Source organism: Schistocerca gregaria, chromosome 7 (genome assembly GCF_023897955.1).
Source record: "Schistocerca gregaria isolate iqSchGreg1 chromosome 7, iqSchGreg1.2, whole genome shotgun sequence".
Lineage (NCBI taxonomy): Eukaryota > Metazoa > Arthropoda > Insecta > Orthoptera > Acrididae > Schistocerca > Schistocerca gregaria.
In genome coordinates this window covers 275,566,233-275,587,106 of record NC_064926.1, presented here as the reverse complement: position 1 = coordinate 275,587,106, position 20,874 = coordinate 275,566,233, and the positions used below count along the sequence as shown (strand labels likewise).

Below are 20,874 nucleotides of genomic sequence, written 5' to 3'. Positions count from 1 at the left end.
TTAACACAAAAAAATTGTTTTTAACACTGGCAGAAGAGTCATACCTCTTTCAAGTCTCAAGTGAATATGTGATACAGGTTGGAAGTTGTCAATGATGATGTTCGCTGCAACACAATACATGTGAGGCTAATGCTGCCTCCTAAGCAGAGTTCACCATACATTCTTTCAGTCTCTTCATCATCTGTGAAACTAGTTGGCATATAAACTTGTATCACTGCGGTGGGTATTGGCTTTGTCTCTATCTTGGCTACGATAATACATACATTATGCTGAATGAAATTTTCACTCTGCAGTTGCATGTATGTTGATATGAAACTCTTGAGGCAGATTAAAACTATGTGCCAGACTGAGACTTGAACCCATGATCTTTGCCTTTTGTGGACAAGTGATCTACCAACTGAGCTACTCAAGCACGACTCACAATCCATCCTCGGAGCTTTACTTCCACCAGTACCTCATCTCCTACCTCCCAAACTTCACAGAAGCTCTCCTGTTAAACTTCAAGGACTAGCACTCCTGGAAGAAAGGAACTGCAGAGACATGACTTAGCTACAACTGTCTTAGGAAAAGGGACCTCTTGTCATTATGGGGAAATAACATTGGTTTGACAAGAGGTTCCTTTTCTAAATATTGCAGCTATACATGCAGTACTTCACAAAATAGCATCTCTTAAATTTTAGAAGCATTTTAAGGAGCTCAGAGTAATTTCATATAAAAGAAAACTGTTTTGTGATTTCAATAATGCCAAGCAACACACGTGGTCCTATTTTTGTGAACACCTACAGATGTTGCCAATGTATAGTTGGTAGCCCTTAAAGATCAGCTGACAGCTGACGTTACCAATTCGTGTTTACAGATTGCTCAGTTTAAAGTATGCAATGTGTGAATATAGAATTGTGAAAGCACTAAACGATATTGGTGTTGGTGGTGATTTATGTGATGAAGATTATGAAGTATGTCAAGATTATTTTTCTGAAAGAATGCCAAGTAGTGACGAATCAAGTGACGAGGAACTGGAACCTCAAGGTGATAAATCAGTTAACCTATCTGATATTTCTTTATTACAAGACATTCCGAAGTTTAATGAGGCCTAAGGTAACAGCGATAATGTTATTGATAATGTTATTACTGAAATAGAACGAAATGTTAATAGTGATCAATTTGTAGATGAGAATGATGGTGCTGAAGACCTTGACCTGGTTGTAACTGATGGATGCATAAATTTAATTGACTCTTTTGATGCTGACAGAGCCCATGCTCTTGTTTCAGAGTTTTTAAAAGCGGGTTGTGGATGGAAAGAAGAATGTTGCAATTACTACTCAGTTGATGAATATTTGGAAATGTGTCATAAATGTGCTGAGATTGATCATTATGAGAACAATGTCAACACATTAGATCAAGGAATTTTAGGCCAATTGCGATGTGTAACTTCAGATCCTTCTTTGACAGCTCGTAAACATAAAGTACAAAGTGAGAGGAAACAATCACGAAGTAAATACTTAGTAAAAGGTCGGCATGTTTGTAAAAACACTTACATGTTTTCCAACAATATTAAAATAAAAAGACTAAAGTGCCTAACAAAAATGTATAATGATACAGGATTGATTGTCAAAGCTCATGGTAATGCAAGAAAACTTCCTAAGAATGTGACTTCTTTTTATGATTCAGAGTTTGTTGTAAGGTTTATACTCAATTACGCAGAACGGCATGCCATAATTTTACCAGGCAGAAGCAGCACTCAGTATAATACAAATTTCAAACTTCTACCTTCAAGTGATAATAAAGCCAAAATTTTTGAAACTTACACAGCTTCCTTTACAAATGATATGCCTGCAAAACCAGTATCAAGTAGAGTGTTTTGTAATATTTTTGAAGGAGATATGCCCAGAAATAGTTGTCATGAAGCCCAAATCAGATCTTTGTGGATTTTGCCAAAGGCATTTCACTTCAGGAACTGCAATGGCTTCAGTGCCTGAAGAAACTAAAATGGAAACTATTGAAAAAAAGTGAGGTCCCATCAACAACTTGTTGCAAAAGAAAGAGAGTCTTATAAGGGAACTATCAAAAAGACTAAGGAAAATTTTGAAGATGGTGATAGAAGTTGTGTACACTTCAGTTTTGACATGGCCCAGCAGGTTCACATGCCCAATAACCCGTTGCAGCCTGGACCTATTTATTTCTTGGTACCATTCAGAATAGGAATATTTGGGGTTATGTGCGAGACTATGAACAAACAAGTAAACTATCTACTCCCAGAAAGTGTAGAAACAACAAAGGGATCCAACGTTGTTGTCAGTATTTTCCACAATTACTTGGAAAACTACAGTCATGGAGAAGACACAATGTTCATTCATGCTGATAATTGTGTAGGTCAGAACAAGAACAATATCTTATTAGGATATCTTGCTTGGAGAATCAGTAATAACAAAAATAAGAGATTGTGTTTTGTCATTCATGACAGTAGGTCACATGAAATTTGCATGTGACTGGGCATTTGGACTTTTAAAGAAAAGATTTAGGGTCACCTATATCTCTTCCATACAAGAATTCGCCTACTGCATGGAGAAATCTACACCTAGAACACATGATAACTCAGCTGTTGCTGTTGGAAATGAAATAGGTGAAGTCGCTGTGAATGATTATGACTGGCTAAATTTCTTGAAGGATAGTAATGCCAGCAAAGTACCTCACATAACTAAATACAACCACTTTGAGTTCAAGGTTAGCTACAAAGATAGGGCACACTGCAAATTGGATACTGATGGAAATGAATTTGTGTACCGCCTTTTCCCCAATGACAATGGACCCACTGGGTTTCCTGCTGCAGTAATTCCTCCAGGGATAACAAGACAACGAATAGAGTACCTTTTTAAAAGCAGCAGGACCTAGAGAACTACAACCCGAAGTAGGCTCAGAATGTGAACCAGATTTTCTCTCTCTCTTTATGGGATCTCAGTAATCTATTTTGGAAGATTTGTGAATTCCAATTTATTGTGGTTCTAGTCCCATTAATTGCTCCAGAAACAAAATTTGATCCAAAACATGCCATAACATAGTGTAAAAATATAAATATTATGCCAAAAATTAGCACAGGGATTACTATATTTTTCTCAACAAGGGCCAATTTATTTGGTTTCAAATGTATTTACACTCTGATGTGATATAGGTCTGAAGGAGTAATCCACTTATTGTGAAGTGGTAATTAAAAAAACTCCAAACCACTTGACAAAGGACATTTTAAGTGTAATATATATAGTCAGAATTTGTTTCTTAAATATGTAAAGTTAAGCAATGATAATGAAGTGGAACTTTAAAAGCCCATATCTCAAAACACCTCTTTTATGTCATAAATATTCAACTTGCCGTAACTTCCTCAAATTTACAGATAGAAATAAATTTTTTTTACAGGTTGTTCAGAATTTAATACTGAATGTAAAAACTACAAAAACTCAAATTCCTAAATTTTCCTCAAGAGGTCCCTTTTCGCTTTCCGCCTCACAAATATTGACTCTGGGGGGATGTTTACAAAATGAAATATTGACTCTGCAGTGGAGTGTGTGATGATATGAAACTTTCTTGTACATTAAAACTGTGTACTGGACCAAGAGCTTCTGTGGAGCTAGGAAGGCAATAGATGAGGTACTGGCAGAAGCAAAGCTGCAGGGATGGGTCATGAGTCATACCTGGGTCAAGTCAATAGAGCCCTTGCCCGCGAAAGGCAAAGATCCTCATTTCAAGTCTCAGTCTGGTACACAATTTTTATTAGCCAGGAAGTTTCATATGCTATGCTGTTCATAGTAGCTTACCCAAATTCATATTTCCTTATTCATTATTAGACCTAATCTTGCATTACTCCTATTTCATTTTATAATAGCAGGAAACTGACTGGGAAGGTACGGTTGTGCGGTGACTTCAAATCAACTGTGAATGCGTTGTCCATAATTGATACATACACAATCCTGGGGAAAAAGACATAGTGGCAAAATTAGGTAGAAGAAAATAATATTCATGTATTGACTTGAAAGATGCTTCTTTTCAATTGTTGTTGTTGTTGTAGTCTTCAGTCCTGAGACTGGTTTGATGCAGCTCTCCATGCTACTCTATCCTGTGCAAGCTTCTTCATCTTCCAGTACGTACTGCAACCTACATCCTTCTGAATCTGCTTAGTGTATTCATCCCTTGGTATCCCTCTATGATTTTTACCCTCCACTCTGCCCTCCAATACTAAATTGGTGATCCCTTTATGCCTCAGAACATGTCATACCAACCGATCCCTTCTTCTAGTCAGGTTGTGCCACAAACTCCTCTTCTCCCCAATCCTATTCACTGCCTCCTCATTAGTTATGTGATCTACTCATCTAATCTTCAGCATTCTTCTGTAGCACCATATTTCGAAAGCTTCTATTCACTTCTTGTCCAAACTATTTATCGTTCATGTTTCACTTCCATACATGGCTACACTCAACACAAATACTTTCAGAAACGACTTCCTGACACTTAAATCTATACTTGATGTTAACAAATTTTTCTTCTTCAGAAACGCTTTCCTTGCCATTGCCAGTCTACATTTTATATCCTCCCTACTTCGACCATTATCAGTTATTTTCCTCCCCAAATAGCAAACTCCTTTGCTACTTTAAGTGTCTCGTTTCCCAATCTAATTCCCTCAGCATCACCCGACTTAGTTCGACCACATTCCATTATCCTTGTTTTGCTTTATTTGATGTTCATCTAATATCCTCCTTTCACGACACTGTCCATTCTGTTCAACTGCTCTTCCAAGTCCTTTACTGTCTCTGACAGAATTACAATGTCATCGGCGAACCTCAAAGTTTTTATTTCTTCTCCATGAGTTTTAATACCTACTCCGAATTTTTCTTTTGTTTCCTTTACTGCTTGCTCAATCTAGAGATTGAATAACATCGGGGAGAGGCTACAACCCTGTCTCACTCCCTTCCCAACCACTGGTTGCCTTTCATGTCCTTCGACTCTTATAACTGCCATCTGCTATCTGCACAAATTGTAAATAGCCTTTCGCTCCCGGTATTTTACCCCTGCCACGCTCAGAATTTGAAAGAGAGTATTCCAGTCAACATTGTCAAAAGCTTTCTCTAAATTTACAAATGCTAGAAACGTAGGTTTGTCTTTCATTAATCTAGCTTCTAAGATAAGTCGCAGGGTCAGTATTGCCTCACGTATTCCAACATTTCTACGGAATCCAAACTGATCTTCCCCGAGGTCAGCTTCTACTAGTTTTTCCATTCGTCTGTAAAGAATTCGCGTTAGTATTTTGCAGCTGTGACTTATTAAACTGATGGTTTGGTAATTTTCACATCTGTCAACACCTGCTTTCTTTGGGATTTGAATTATTATATTCTTCTTGAAGTCTCATGGTATTTTGCCTATCTCATACATCTTGCTCACCAGATGGTAGAGTTTTGTCAGGACTGGCTCTCCCAAGGCCGTCAGTAGTTCTAATGGAATGTTGTCTACTCCGGGGGCCTTGTTTCGACTTAGGTCTTTCAGTGCTCTGTCAAACTCTTCACACAGTATCATATCTCGCATTTCATCTTCGTCTGCATCCTCTTCCATTTCCATATTGTCCTGAAGTATATTGCCCTTGTATAAACCCTCTACATACTCCTTTCACCTTTCTGCTTTCCCTTCTTTGCTTAGAACTGGGTTTCCATCTGAGCTCTTGATATTCATACAAGTTGTTCTCTTTTCTCCAAAGGTCTCTTTAATTTTCCTGTAGACAGTATCTATCTTACCAGTAGTGAGATAAACCCCTACATTATTACATTTGTCCTGTAGCCATCCCTGCTTAGCCATTTTGCACTTCCTGTCGATCTCATTTTTGAAACGTTTGTATTCCTTTTTGCATACATCATTTGCTGCATTTTTGTATTTTCTCCTTTCATCAATTAAATTCTTGTAATATTTCTTCAGTTACCCAAGGGTTTCTACCAGCCCTTGTGTTTTTACCTACTTGATCCTATGCTACCTTCACTACTTCATCCCTTAAAGCTACCCATTCTTCTTCTACTGTATTTCTTTCCCCCATCACTGTCAATTGTTCTCTTATGCTCTCCCTGAAACTCTGTATAACCTCTGGTTTAGTCAGTTTATCCAGGTCCATCTCCTTATATTTCCAGCTTTTGTAGTTTCTTCAGTTTTAATCTACAGCTCATAACCAATAGATTGTGGTCAGAGTCCACATCTGCCCCTGGAAATGTCTTACAATTTAAAACCGGGTTCCTAAATCTGTCTCACCGTTATATAATCTAACTGATACCTGCCAGTATCTCCAGGCTTCTTTCACGTACACATTTCATGATTCTTGAACGAAGTGTTAGCTATGATTAAGTTATGCTCTGTGCAAAATTCCACCAGGCGGCTTCCTCTTTCATTTCTTAACCCCAATCCATATTCACCTACTACATTTCCTGCCCTACCTTTTCCTACAATCAAATTCCAGTCAGCCATGACTATTAAATTTTCATCTCCCTTCACTATCTGAATAATTTCTTTTATCTCATCATACACTTCTTCCGCCATCTGCAAAGCTTGTTGGCATATAAACTTGTAGTACTGTAGTAGGCGTGGGCATCGTGTCTATCTTGACCACAATAATGTGTTCACTACACTGTTTGTAGTAGCTTACCTGCATTCCTATTTCCCTATTCATTATTAAACCTACTCCTGCCTTACCCCTATTTGATTTTGTATTTATAATCCTGTATTCACCTGACCAGAAGTCTTGTTCCTCCTGCTACCGAACTTCACTAATTCCCACTATATCTAACTTTAACCTATCCATTTCCGTTTTTAAATTTTCTAACCTACCTGTCCGATTAAGGGATCTGACATTCCATGCTCTGATCCGTAGAAGACCAGTTTTCTCTCTCCTGATAAGGACGTCCTCTTGAGTAGTCCCTGCCTGGAGATCGAATCGGGGACTATTTTACCTTCGGAATATTTTACCCAAGAGGATGCCATCATCATTTAACCATAGAGTAAAGCTGCATGCCCTCGGGAAAAATTACGGCCGAAGTTTCCCCTTGCTTTCAGCCATTCACAGTGCCAGAACAGCAAGGCCGTTTTGGTTAGTGTTACAGGGCCAGATCAGTCAATTGTCCAGACTGTTGGCCCTGCAACTACTGAAAAAGCTGCTGCCCCTCTTCAGGAACCACACTTTGGTCTGGCCTCTAAACAGATACCCCTCTGTGGTGGTTGCACCTACAGTACGGCTATCTGTATCGCTGAGGCACGCAAGCCTCCCCACCAACGGCAAGGTCCAAGGTTCATGGGGGGAGGCTTTAAGATATATCAAACACAAATGTGCTGGTAAAATTTGAAATAATATCATCAATGGCTGGTCTTCTGGGCCCAAAATTTTTCTAGGTGGCTGGTCCTCAAAGGGTAAAGGTTTGAATGAATGTCAAATGCTCCGTGATTTAACAAATTCATTGCACAGTCTCAAACAAAACATAATTCATCTTGCGTAAAAGGATATCTACTTTGAAACTAATGCTTCGCAAACCACCATTCGCAAATTTTCCTGCAACCTGTCAGAAATAGGTTTGTTTGGGCAGTTGCCAGAGAGCACCAGAAGGCAGGTGTCACTGCACTTTCACTGCTTTAATGATATTGGATACCTGTGCTTGGTGGTTGCTCTGTCATACACCTTTCGTCGCATTTCTGTTTGGAATTTCGTATGTTGTTGGCATCACATGACCATATGGAGCAGTGTTATATAGCATTTCCAATCAAGTTTACATCCACACAGCACTGCAAAAAGCTAGTAAGAAAGAACAAAAATTTTTTTCAAAAACCAAAAAAAGAACTAAGAACAATAAGCTTTTCATTACTTTTTCAAACTGTATAATAATTAACAAGGTTACTTGTGAAACCTAGAAACTGTATAACTGTCAGTTTACATTCTACTCCAGGAGTAATTACAAAGCCTTGCGGAGAGTTATAATGATAAAACACAGCGTGCTGCCAGTATATTAATTTACTGAAAAATGACATTCTATATATTTAAGATGTAAACACTCAAACAAAGAAATAACCTCAAGCATAGTGGAGGTAACAGACAAGTGTTGGAACATGTGTAGTAATCGAGAAATCTTGTTTTATGGAAGGCAGATATGTAAAATTCTGCTAAAGCTTTTGAGTGTAGTTTTCGAGAAGCTAGTTTTCTTTGTGTACCATTACTATATTATCTCATGTTTCGTTCTTTACAACAACACAATGCCACACGTGCCACAAGATGAAAATGTGCACTTGAAATTCAGCGAACAGTTGAAACTAGCCATGAGTTTGGAATGAAACATACTGTTTCAAATAAATTGACTGCCTCTGCAGAGAAGATTAATAAAAGCCAAATTTCATTAGCAAACTGACAAAAATAACTTTATAGTTTTTCAAAGTGGTAAATGCTTCATTGTCAATCGTGTAGAAATGAAATAAAACCTGAAAACAGGAACTAATAACATATTTTTATTTTTCATAATTGATTGTCAATAATGTAGAAATAAAATCAAATCAGAAAACGGGAAATAATAACATATTTCAGTTTTTCATAATTATATGAATGTATTTTAATTCATTTGATAGCTCACAGCCACAGAAATCCATTTTGTTTTCATTTGACATGTGAGCTGTAAACAAAGAGAGAACAGCAAAATCACGAAATGTAAATGAGGGTCACATGGAGACTACGCCTCACAACAACTTTGACTGCTCTGCACATGAGCAAATGCGGCAGCTTGGGCGCACCAGAAAAGCTTTTCCACATAGTATCTGGCTGCTTGCAGCTACTGCTTATACATCTAAGAGCCACACTTCATACAGTTTGAAGTGAGAGAATATGCTCTTCATACAAGACTTCACCTCTGTGCATGCTCATGAGCCTGCTGGCAACTCTTCACATGAACCTAATTTAATTTTTTTTCTTTTTTTTCCAGCTCAAGTTTTATATTTATTGCTTTATTGCTGCAGTATTATACTGTAGTAGTGGGCTAACATAAAATTATTTTTATAGTATCAGTTCTTACCAGTCAAAATTACAAAAATTTAACTCAAAACTAAACCAATGAAAAATTTGTGGGTTCTAAAAAATTTCTGGGCTTTTCCCAGTTTTCTACCGTATGAAAAAATTCCCAGATTTTTTGTGGGTTTCCCGGGGCGTATAAACCCTGATCCAGCAGCAACCAGATCCCATAGATTTTAAGCCCTGCAGATGCAGCATGGAGGTTAGAATGGAGACGGATCAAATCCACTCACAGCAGTAGCATGTATATTGGCCTGCTTTTTAACAGTACATAGTAAGTCAGTTATTCGTGAGTAATTACAGGCAAGGATGTGCCAGTTCAACAATAAAACAATCCAAGATTCAGAGTGTTCAGAGGGGTTCTCCCTCTCGCAATGCAGGATGCACAGGGCAGCCAGTTCACCAGGCAGAGTGAAACTGCTAGTAATTTGAGCGCGCTACAACAGAGGTCGTCAACATAACAGGAAACATGTTGCACGTAAGCAGTCATGTGGAACAAGTAGTGCACAGTTTCACACCACGGCACAAACCAGTAGGATATAAGCCATATTCCATGACTTAATAAGCAGTTCCAGTTCCATCGAGCTCAGCAGTTCCATATTAGCTCAGCTGCTGTGAAGCATCGATGCTGATGAAGAGTCCGACGTGAACTCAGTAGCCCAGAAACAATGCAAGACATTGCCATGGAGAAGTGCCTACTTCGAGATGAAGCTATCTTCACAGATTTGGACTTAGTCTCTGAATGGGGCACTGACAGAGGCTAGGACTATTTATATAAAAATTGGATGAGAACTGAGTATTTGTATTATGGAATAAAACAGTGTTTTGGACACACACTATGTGATTAAAAGTATCCAGACACCCCCGAAAACATACGTTTTTCATATCGGGTACATTGTGTTGCCACCTACTGCCAGGTACTCCATATCAGGAATTTCAGTAGTCATTAGACATCATGAGAGAGAAGAATGGGTTGCTCAACGGAACTCACAGACTTCAAATGTGGACAGGACATTTCCACACTTCTAAACATCCCTGGGTCCACTGTTTCCGATGCGACAGTGAAGTGGAAATGTGAAGGGACACGTGCAGCACAAAGTGTAACAGGTCAACCTCGTCTGTTGACTGACAGAGACCACCAACAGTTGAAGAGGTTCGTAATGTGTAATAGGCAGACATCTATCCAGACCATCACACAGGAATTTCAAACTGCATCCCGATCCACTGCAAGTACTATGACAGTTAGGCGGGAGGTGAGAAAACTTAGATTTCATGGTCGAGCGGCTGTTCATAAGCCACACATCACACCGGTAAATGCCAAATGATGTCTCACTTGATGTAAGCAGTGTAAACATTGGATGACTGAACAGTGGAAAAACTTCGTGTGGAGTGACAAATCATGGTACACAATGTGGCGATCCGATGGCAGGTTGCGGGTATGGCAAATGCCTGGTGAACGTCATCTGCCAGAATGTGTCATGCTAACAGTAAAATTTGGAGGTGGTGGTGTCATCGTGTGGTCGTGTTTTTCATGAAGGAGGCTTACACCCCTTGTCGTTTGCATGACACTATCACAGCACAGGCTTACACTGATATTTTTAAGCACCTTCTTGCTTCCCACTGTTGAAGAGCAATTTGAGGATGGCAATTACATATTTCAACATGATCAAGCATCTGTTCACAATGCATGGCCTGTGGCGGACTGGTTACACCATAATAACATCCCTGTAATGAACTGGCCTACACAGAGTCCTGGCCTGAATCCTACAGAACACCTTTGGGAAGTTTTGGAATGCCAACTTCATGCCAGGCTTCACTGACCAACATTGATACCTCTCCTCAGTGCAGCATTCTGTGAAGAATGGACCGCCATTGTCAAAAGCAACCTTTCAGTACGTGATTGAACGTATGCCTGTGAGTGGATGCTGATATCAAGGCTAAGGGTGGGCCAACACCATACTGAATTCTAGCATTACCAATGGAGGGTGCCACAAACTTGTACGTCATTTTCAGGCAGGTATCCAGATACTTTTGATCACATAGTTTAGATACTTGTAGTTGTTTCAGTAGTTATAATATTTATGTGTACACGTGTCTCATACTGTTTGCTGAGAGTAGTGTTCTTGTTCTCACAGACGCATTTGCAGCACCACACAAGCTACATAAGTCACTATAGCCACATTGATTGGCAACAAAGTGAAATTACAAAAGCTGTACCACACAAAATCTTCTCAGTGCAGATCACCACTCTTTCAGCATGTCAACAGGACATTGAAATCTCCAAGGACTCATTTCCAGATACTGAGACGGATGCACTCATGAGATAGTGCAGAATACTTTACCATCTGTCTATGTTCTCTCTATGTTATTTCACCTGCACCTAAAAAAGTCACTATTTATTACAAACATATTTAAGTCTGCCATGTACTTTTGTTACTGATAAGACACATTCAGTTTAGTATAACTTTCATGGAAAGTCCCAAAGTAAACCACATCACTGTAATAAATGTACTCCTCTTTGGATCCTACTTATGATTTTTAATCACTCCTGACATGACCATCCTGATCACGTTTCTCTCATCACCCTGTACAATTATTAAAATGTTTTCCAAAGCCTCAATCTCACATGTCATTTTGAAAACTTTACAACTTTGTTAATTTACTCTCTATCAATATTGCGCATCTGCCTGGTAAATAGTTACATAAGTTACTTGATTTTAAGGTCATTAAGAGATACAATACTGAAATAATTTCAGTTTCATGAACTATTACGCATCTGAGAAATCCGTTGTGTTCAATACTGAAAGCACAGAATTCAAACATAAATTTATTTTCCCTTAGGTACATATCCTTTTTTAATTTATCTTTTTTATTATTTTACCCTCTTTTATTTCTTTCTGTCTGGTTAAGAACTTTATCCCCCTTCTGATATGTGAATAAAAAGATCACTGATTTCTGACACAGTTACGAAATGCACTCAAAGCTCCAGTGGGACATATGATTAAGCTGTTCAAGAGTAGTGTGTGGGGTGAGTGATGTCAGAATGTGGAAAATTATAGAACACAGTATATATTTTATTATTTCTTCTTAGGCCCCTTTATTGTTCTATGACTGTATTTCTACGTTTCAATCTATTTTTCCCGATTACTCTATACTTCCATTCCACTGCCCTACTCCAGTCCTGTCTATCTTAGGTACAGAACTGCTACTTGTGACAACACAAGCACACTGCAGAGTTATGAGCAGGTGCGAGTCAACATGAGGAGAAAGGGAGATTGTCCTCCCTCTTCCCTCATTCTCCGCTGTTAGCCAAAAGTGTGGCCTACTGTCTGGGCATGTCGCTGCAATAGCCTATTAAAATTTTTGATAATTTAAAACCATTTAATTTGTAAAGACAGTTCAGAAACACGTAAATGTAATTAATCTTGAATCTGAACATCCCCAGTTCAAAAGTTTCCACAAAAATCAGTGTTTCAAAGAAGTTTCACATCTGCTGGAACTTGAAAGCGGAAAGTTGAAATTTTAATAGCATACATATATTAATCTGCAGATACAGAATATAAATTGTAATAGTAGACGTGTCTTAGCATAAGAACATTGCCTGGAAGTTTTAGTGTTATATTTAATATTTTCAAAGTTATTCAATAAACTGTGGATTCTGGTCAAGAATGTAGTAAAGCTAATAGATTATCTACTCTTTGGAATTAAGATATGTGTTAGTTGTTACAGCAACATATTCTGGTTGTAAAATGATAAAGATATAATCAATTTCAAGGTAACTAAGATATTATTAATGGTTACAGTGATGACAAAATGCACTGTTCAGATGACGCTGACTAACCAAAGCTCTATTTAAGAATTTGTAAAAGCTATATATACTGGAATAGAAAATCAAGATTTAAATAAGAAGTTCTTTAAGCATTTGTCTGTTGTTGAAAAAAATTAGGTATTATTTAACGTAACAGATTAGTAACATAAAAACCATTACTGGCTGGTGTGTCAGGATGCACTTGACTCTGACTTGCATGGTCCTATTTTCTTTTGATGGCTTGGGAGATAGGAGATACATTGCGGTAAGTTGCAGACAAACTGTTAACACAAACAGTTCCTCATTAATCCACTACATGCAAGTAGTCACTCAAGTGCACTGCCATCTTCAGCACAATTTGGTGTTTTCTCGTAATACTCTCACTGGGCACAGCAGGCAAAGCAAGTGACCAGTGGCATTTGGAAAGCAAACTGTTTACACGGGCTTGCCAACTCACACTAACTTAGCAACAACATCCAGGCCACAAGACATGGCTCTGTTTGCAAACATGAGGTGGCTGTGGTGTCTTCCAGCACTGTGACAGTTCCCGGCATCATCGAGAGTCAAACTCTGGACCGATGGCTGGGGACCAACCATGGGCTACTGGTAGATTCTAGCAGCACAGAGCTGGGTGGTCATCAGTTTGTGGCTCAGAGTAGGATTTGGCAGCTGATATAATGGCAAGCAGACCCATACAGATAGCATCAGGGTGTTGGCAGACGAGTGCCCATGGAATCAGGCAGTGGTTGTTGGTTCTGGCTGCGATATAGCTACAGAGTGACTCTCTGTGGTTGTGACAGATACAAACTGGGCACAGCAGCACTGCTCAGCTGGTTGACCTCCATGATTCATGACAGGCTGGACCGCAGAAGGAGGTATGTTTCTGTGCCATGCAGAAATGGCTGGAATAGAGTTGGTGACTGAGGTTTGTCTGTCACCATGCAGCAGTGGGTTGAAATGCAGAGGCTTCCTGAAGGTGTTCAGTGACCCAGGCCACGGACAGACAGTGCTCTGGTGTGGTAATAACTCATTGCTACTGAGTCCGCAGCTACTGGCGTGCTGTGCCGTAGTTTACGACTCTGGGCTGCGGCCATGTTCTAAGCCATTACAATATGTCCAAACTGGGAAAGTTATTAAAAATTAAATGTGGTATGGACAAGAAGAAAGTGTTTCATTCGCCATGCACACCAAGGGATATTAGCAGCCCCAACAGCACACTAACATACAATGTCACAGTTGATCAGGGAGTGAGTGTCACTCTGTTGGAGCCACATGATATATTCATTTGCAGCAGTAGTTGCAACTGTGAGCATGTGCCTCAAATGGCCAGTGCAATGAAAATTTAAGTTATCGTGATAAAGATTGTGTTTGTACTTGATTCACACTGTATAGAACTGAACCTCTGTGTTAACATTTGATAACATTTGCCTCATTCATTTTGGTTTAGGAAATAATTTTGTGACACATGTGAATGTGAATCTTTTAAGTACTTAAATGATATCAGCACTACATCCTTGCTACCTCACAGTATCAAGTAAAAATTTCTTTTCAGCTAAGGAAGGCTGGAAATGTGGGCAAGTGGAATGTAGACTACAGGTAACCCATTTATGAGTATTTTCAGGTTACCTACTCTGCTAACTTAGAGATCCTTGTTTTGTGGCAGACAATAGGTATTAGGACAAAACTTAAGAGATTAAAAGAAAATCCAACCCTTGGCCTAACAACATGCTTCCTTCACTCGACGTAGGGAGCTGGAAGTGAAATGCCATGCTTAAACATTCCTGCAGTTAAAAAAGATTGTACTCATAGAATAAACATATTTACATGGTATGCTGATTTCACATAGACGTGATTCAGTTTTGTTGCAGTTTTCTATACAAACTGCTGAATTTATATATTTAAACAATGGCAACTCCAGTATGGGATGTAATAAAAATAAAATGTAAATGTCATGTGACTAGGGCCTCCCATCGGGCAGACCGTTTGCTGGGTGCAAGTCTTTCGATTTGTCACCACTTCAGCGACTTGTGCATTTACGGGGATGAAATTATGATGATTAGGACAACACAATACCTAGTTCCTGAGCGGAGAAAATCTCCAACCAAGCCGGGAATTGAATCCGGGCCCTTAGGATTGACATTCTGTTGTGCTGACCACTCAGCTACCAGGGGCGGACATGGGATATAATGAAATGATCATATGGCATTGCTGGCCAGGAGGCCCCAAATGGGGAAGTTCGGGCGCAAATTGCAAGTCTTATTACAGTCAACGCCACATTGGGTGACTCACATGCCGGTGATGAGGCTGAAATGATGATGAAGACAACACAACATCCAGTCCATGAGCGGAGAAAATCTCCAACCCAGCCAGGAATCAAACCCGGGCCCGCTGCATGGGAGATAAGCACGTTGCCATCCAGCTATGCAGGTGGACTTCAGTATGGGATAACAATGATGTTATCAAAAGGATAGACTGCTACTCACCATATATAGGTGACATTGTGTCACAGAGAGACACAACAAAAAGACTGCTATACATTTAAGATCTCGGCCAAAGGGTCTTATTTTAGAGTAGCAAACACACACATGTTAACATAAGCACAGCTCTCTCTCTCTCTTTGTCTAAAGCACACACGCACACACACACACACACACACACACACACACACACACACACATACACTACCACACCACAGTAGTCACAGACAGCCATTTGGCAAAAAGCTTAAATGTATCATCACACCATTATTTTTCTATTGTTAAATCATCAATACATCCTGTACACCAGCTTTAGATGTGTTACATGTACACCTTTCTTCAAGAAACCACAGGACCATGGATTGATTTGTGATTTTAAGAAACAGAGAAATTAGTATACTAATAAGATAATTTGTTGTACATAACAATATGTTTATCACATGTGCAAATATTTTTCTTGTTCATTGTGTGAACAATAATATTGATATGTATTTAACATTTATGAATTTGAAGCAATTCATGAAATAAATGGGCCTGATAGCTACAGAACACAAATTAAAGGTTAATGTTTAAAATTGCACGCTCACCTATAAGTGCAGGGTGACCCCAGTTTTGCAAAAGATTTATTTCAATGATTGATCCACTAAGACATACATCCATTCCAATGACGTCAAAGATAGTTTCTGCAGGTGGTAAAAGCTGCTGGGCACACGTGAATGGTCGTTCTTCCTAGTAGAGAGAATTATACAGAAAAATAATGATTCATTCATTCAATCATTCACACACACTGTGTTCCACTAATTGCATCATAAAGCAGAGCTATCAGGGATGATCGAGTGAATTATACATGAACTGTCAGAATCAGCGAATGCAAGTACGTCAGTAAAATATGCTAACAAGCAATTATGACCAGTGCTAATATACTTGCAATGATAATTATGTGAATCATTTCTAGGTTACATTACTGACACGCAAAAAGTAGAAACTTTGGAAAAAGCCATAGTTCTTCCTATTACACTACTTAGCTATTTTTTTTTTTCAGCTGATATTTCATATTACGCATTTATGTAACTTTATACAGAATACTATTAACTGTCTATATAGAAGTAAAATTAAGACCTGTTCAATATGAGTTAGTTTCATGTTCCATGGATCATTTGCATGATAAATAATAATTATGTGGAATGAGTTATTTTATATTCGCATCACAAATTATTTTGTAAATGTGACTGTGACTACATACTCATAATTTACAAGGCTGCTTAACCCCTCCCCCCTCTTTAAACACTACAATAATAGAAATTCTTTCACAGAACAGGAGATGTCAAAGAGATATTTTTGTAGCTTGCTTTCAAATTTGACTTTGCTGCCTGTCAGACATTTCATATCACTGGGTAAGTCATAAAAAATGTTTGTTGCAGCATTGTGCACCCCCCTTTTATGCTGAAGACAACATTAATGTGGTTTATTTTTTTCTTCTGGTATTGTAATTATGTACAGTCAACAAAACAAAACTGTTCCACGTACCTTCGGTTGTGTACACCTCGCGCCAGTGGAAATGCAACACACACTGGCAATCGTGGCAGTGCCACACGTAACACACTTTTAGCAGTGTATTTGTTCCCTTCTTATTGCAATGGTTTTACCTATAGGTATTTCTGGTTTTCAGTTACTGTGTATAATTACTGCTTATTGTTTTACATATACACTATCACACTTACTTTTATGTGTTTGAAATGCCAAAATGTTCCTGCCTGAAATATACAAATAAAAGCATAGCTGTAGAGTTACACAGTAGCAACATGGCAGCATTTGAGGATCTGTGTATCTATGGAGGTAATTAAAGTTGTGTCCCCTTGTTAGTGTTTTTTTTTTTTCCCCTCATTGTATTGTTTGGTTGTGTGTTCCAAGCATAACATGAATACAGGTGAAGTACACTGACAATAACACAGTGCACCACAAATTAGTGTATCATAAATTTTCATTTACAGCTTGTATGTCCCAGTATACAGAGGCCACCTGAGATAACATCATGGTATTTGTCCAGTTTGATGGTTTCAGTGCATTGTCCCAATAAAGTGAGCCTGGTCACATGAGCTGAATCATTCAGGAACAGTTTTTGCAACAGGCTGACGTTGATCACATTGACTGGTCTGTTCAAGTCCCAGACTTCAATCACATTGAAAATTTGTGGGCCAAATGAAGCATCACACAAGCTTACACTGGCTGACACCAGTTCTCGGGTTTAGTGTTGGAGAGACAGCAGAGTTTCCAGAGGCTCACCACCTCCATGCCTCATCAGATGAGACACTTAAGGTGCCAATGTTGGATGGACCTCACACTGGTAGTTATACAAAAGCTATTCAGGAAGTAACAGACGATTTGGGAAAACTAAATTTTTTACATTCATTTTAAAGGTACACTCTACACTACTTTTCTACATAATTGCCATTCAAATTGAGGCATTTATCATACCAAGGCACAAGTTTTTCAATACCATCTCTGTAGAAACCTACCGCCTGCAATTGCAAATACTGGTTTATACTAGCATGCAGTTCAGTAACATTCTCTAAGTGTTGTGTAGCAATACCATGCCTTCACTGCTGGGAAGAGATGGTAGTCACTCAGCACAAAATCGAGCCTGTATGGTGGCTGTCAAGCACCTCCCATCCAAAACCCATAGGACCTCTTGGGTATGTAAGACTGGCCATTTGTGGACATACATTGTCACAAAAAAACAAAACTTTTGAACTAAGCTTTCCAAGATACTTGTTTTGTATTACCAACCTTAAATTTGTCAGTGTTTGACAGTACCTCTCTGATTTGATTGTTTGTCATGTTCAAGGAAACCAATGAGAATCACTCCTTTAGAATCCCAAAACACAATAGCAATGATCTTTCTTGCTGACAGCATTTGCAAACATTTCTTCAGTTTCTTGGGAGAATTTATGTGTCCTCATTTCATCAACTGCTTCTTTGTTTCACAATTTACATGATTCACCCAAATCTCATCCCCAGTTATAATACCATCGAAAACTTTCATACAATTTTTCTTGTAATCTTTGAGGAAGGCCAGTGCTGCAGCCAGTCTCTGTTTTTTTGTGGTCATCCGTTGATTTTGGGAACACACTTAGCACAAAATTTGGGGTAACCAAGCTTCTCTGCCACAATTTCACACACCAAATTCTGTGAAATTTGGGGAAAATATTGAAGTTCTGTAATCATGAAACAATGATTTTACACAATTTTTGTTGTTCCTTCTGATCACCAGTTTATCAGTCACACAACTAGACCTACCACTGCAGTCTCCAATGTGAACATTGGTACGGCCACTTTTAAAATTAATGCACCATTGTCTCATTCAATTTTCATTCATTATTCCTTTTCTGTACACAGGTCACAACAAATTTAAATTTGTTTGAAGTTTGCCAACAAAAACCTAATCACAGAACACACCTCACATGTGGCAGGATTTTCTATTGTAGTGCACATTTTTAACATGTCACAGAAAGCAAGCAGCAGAGACACAGACCACATGCTACAATTGCTGGATGCGTACTTAGTGTAGGAATGTTATGACACCAAGACAGTGGCTGTAGCCTTGCCAACCACTGTGACAGACCAAAACATCTGCTACTTTATAGACAGCTCTCATATTACAACATTTGATAGAATTGTAGGTTTGGTAATTGGAAATCTACATGGAATCATTGCAATTTATGTTTTATTTATTGAATTCATGCTATTTAAGAATAAATGTAAAATTGAAGAAAAACACAAACAAGTTAATTTGAATAGAAATAGTGTAGTAATACAAGATAATCAGAGAAAACACTTAATATTGACTAACATAAGAATAGGTAAACTCCAAAGTAGTAATGTTCTCTTCCTTACTATCTGTCCAACATTTCCTGCATTTATTATGCAAAAGAAGCGCAAGCAAGCCATACAAAAGCTCTTTTTCAAGCTAATGTTCTTCTGGAGCCCAAGTATAGTGTTACATATGATGTGCCCATTTCTCTATGTTAGTCTACACAGAAATGACCACTTCAGGATATGCATTCATTGTTTTCTTCTTCTTCCCCTTCAGACTGCATATCTGCAGCATTAATCTCAATTAAATTTGTATCAGACTCCGAGTGACTGCCATATTTTTCTCTTTTTCTTTTTCATGAATAACGCTTTCCCTTCTCTCTCGTGTGATTTGCTACAGTTTTCATATCTGTGAACTGTTTCAAAAGTTCCCTTTATGGAGACGACGTCGGCTACTTAACAGATTCAGAGCATGTTGATTTTACTAGATCATATGGCTCTTGATGTAGCTTGCCGATTCTGGGAGCTGGCCAGATATCAACTGGATCCAAACGTACTCTGTTGTTTGCATCTTGTATTTCAAACTCCTGTAGTATTGTTAAATCACTGTCTCTGGTATACACTTGTTATACTGGAAGAGTCCCATTCCCCAGTGATCGTTTATAAGATTTTCCATTGTCACTGTTCTCAAGTAGGCTCTTCTAAATAACCTCATAATCTAGTGTAAGATTGCTATTTGACTGTGGTTATTTACCCACCAAGTTTCTATTTCCTGAGGGTAATGCATTTTAAATTGACAAATGAATTTTATGCAGTGAATGGGGTGATAAACAGATGATGTGAAAATTGTTTTCACTTGCTTTGTCTGTTACACAAATGTGATATGATGCCCAACAAGTATTAGTAAAAACAGGATTATCAACAAATGGCTTCCAATGTTCACAAAATTGTCAGACCACTTAGTGAAAACATGAATCTGAATCAAGCTACTGGGGTGGCAAGATGAAGTTACCCTAATATGAGACAGACTCCAGCTACTAGGGTGTCAATAAAGTTACTCTAATATGAGGTATTGTGTCCTAATATGTGAGGTGGCCTTACTCACAGGTTGCAAGCAGAGCTCAGAATTTGCAACATCATACCCAGAGTCAGCTGGGGTCCTTTGGTTAGGAGCCGAGAAGAAGGTCTCAACCAGAGATCCTGTTGATTTTGTGATGGACATAGCTGCAGATTTCTGGGCCTGTGTTATGGGATGGAGAGTTGTAGAACTCCCCTTGATAGGTCAGGTGTGCATTATGCAAAGGAAGCAGCTACTTGGGTATTGGAGTACTTCCAAATGTGTGCATGTTATTTTCTTAGGTTAGGTGTTTGTTGGGTTCCTCTGACAAATGCTTGGCAGTCAATGTGCAGAGAGAAAAATCAGAACATGTAGAAAGTAGACACACTTCAACTGTCAAAATTTTAACAATTAATTGCTGACATATCCATAACAAAGTTCCTGAACTTACTGTGCTCTGGGAAAGTTGACATGCTCAAATAATTCTCAGGCTCAAGAGCTTGCTGAAACCCAAGGTAGAAAGCTGTGAAATATTTACCATAAAATGGAACATATACTGAAAAGACAGATTAGGTGCCATAGGAGAGGGAACATTCACTGCTGTCAACAAAAAGATTGTGTCTATTGAAGTTAAAATTGAGTCTGACTGTGAAATTATTTG

General features: G+C 38.6%; 1 protein-coding gene across 1 annotated transcript in view; it reads right to left on the bottom strand.

The window, feature by feature from the left end:
- The window catches only part of LOC126281215 (katanin-interacting protein-like), a 288,539-nt gene that overhangs the window by 118,428 nt on the left and 149,237 nt on the right, over window positions 1-20,874 (bottom strand). The window contains exon 8 of the mRNA XM_049979962.1: window positions 15,931-16,072. Within this exon, the coding sequence (XP_049835919.1) occupies window positions 15,931-16,072 (142 nt within the window). The remainder of the gene's footprint in view (window positions 1-15,930; window positions 16,073-20,874) is intronic.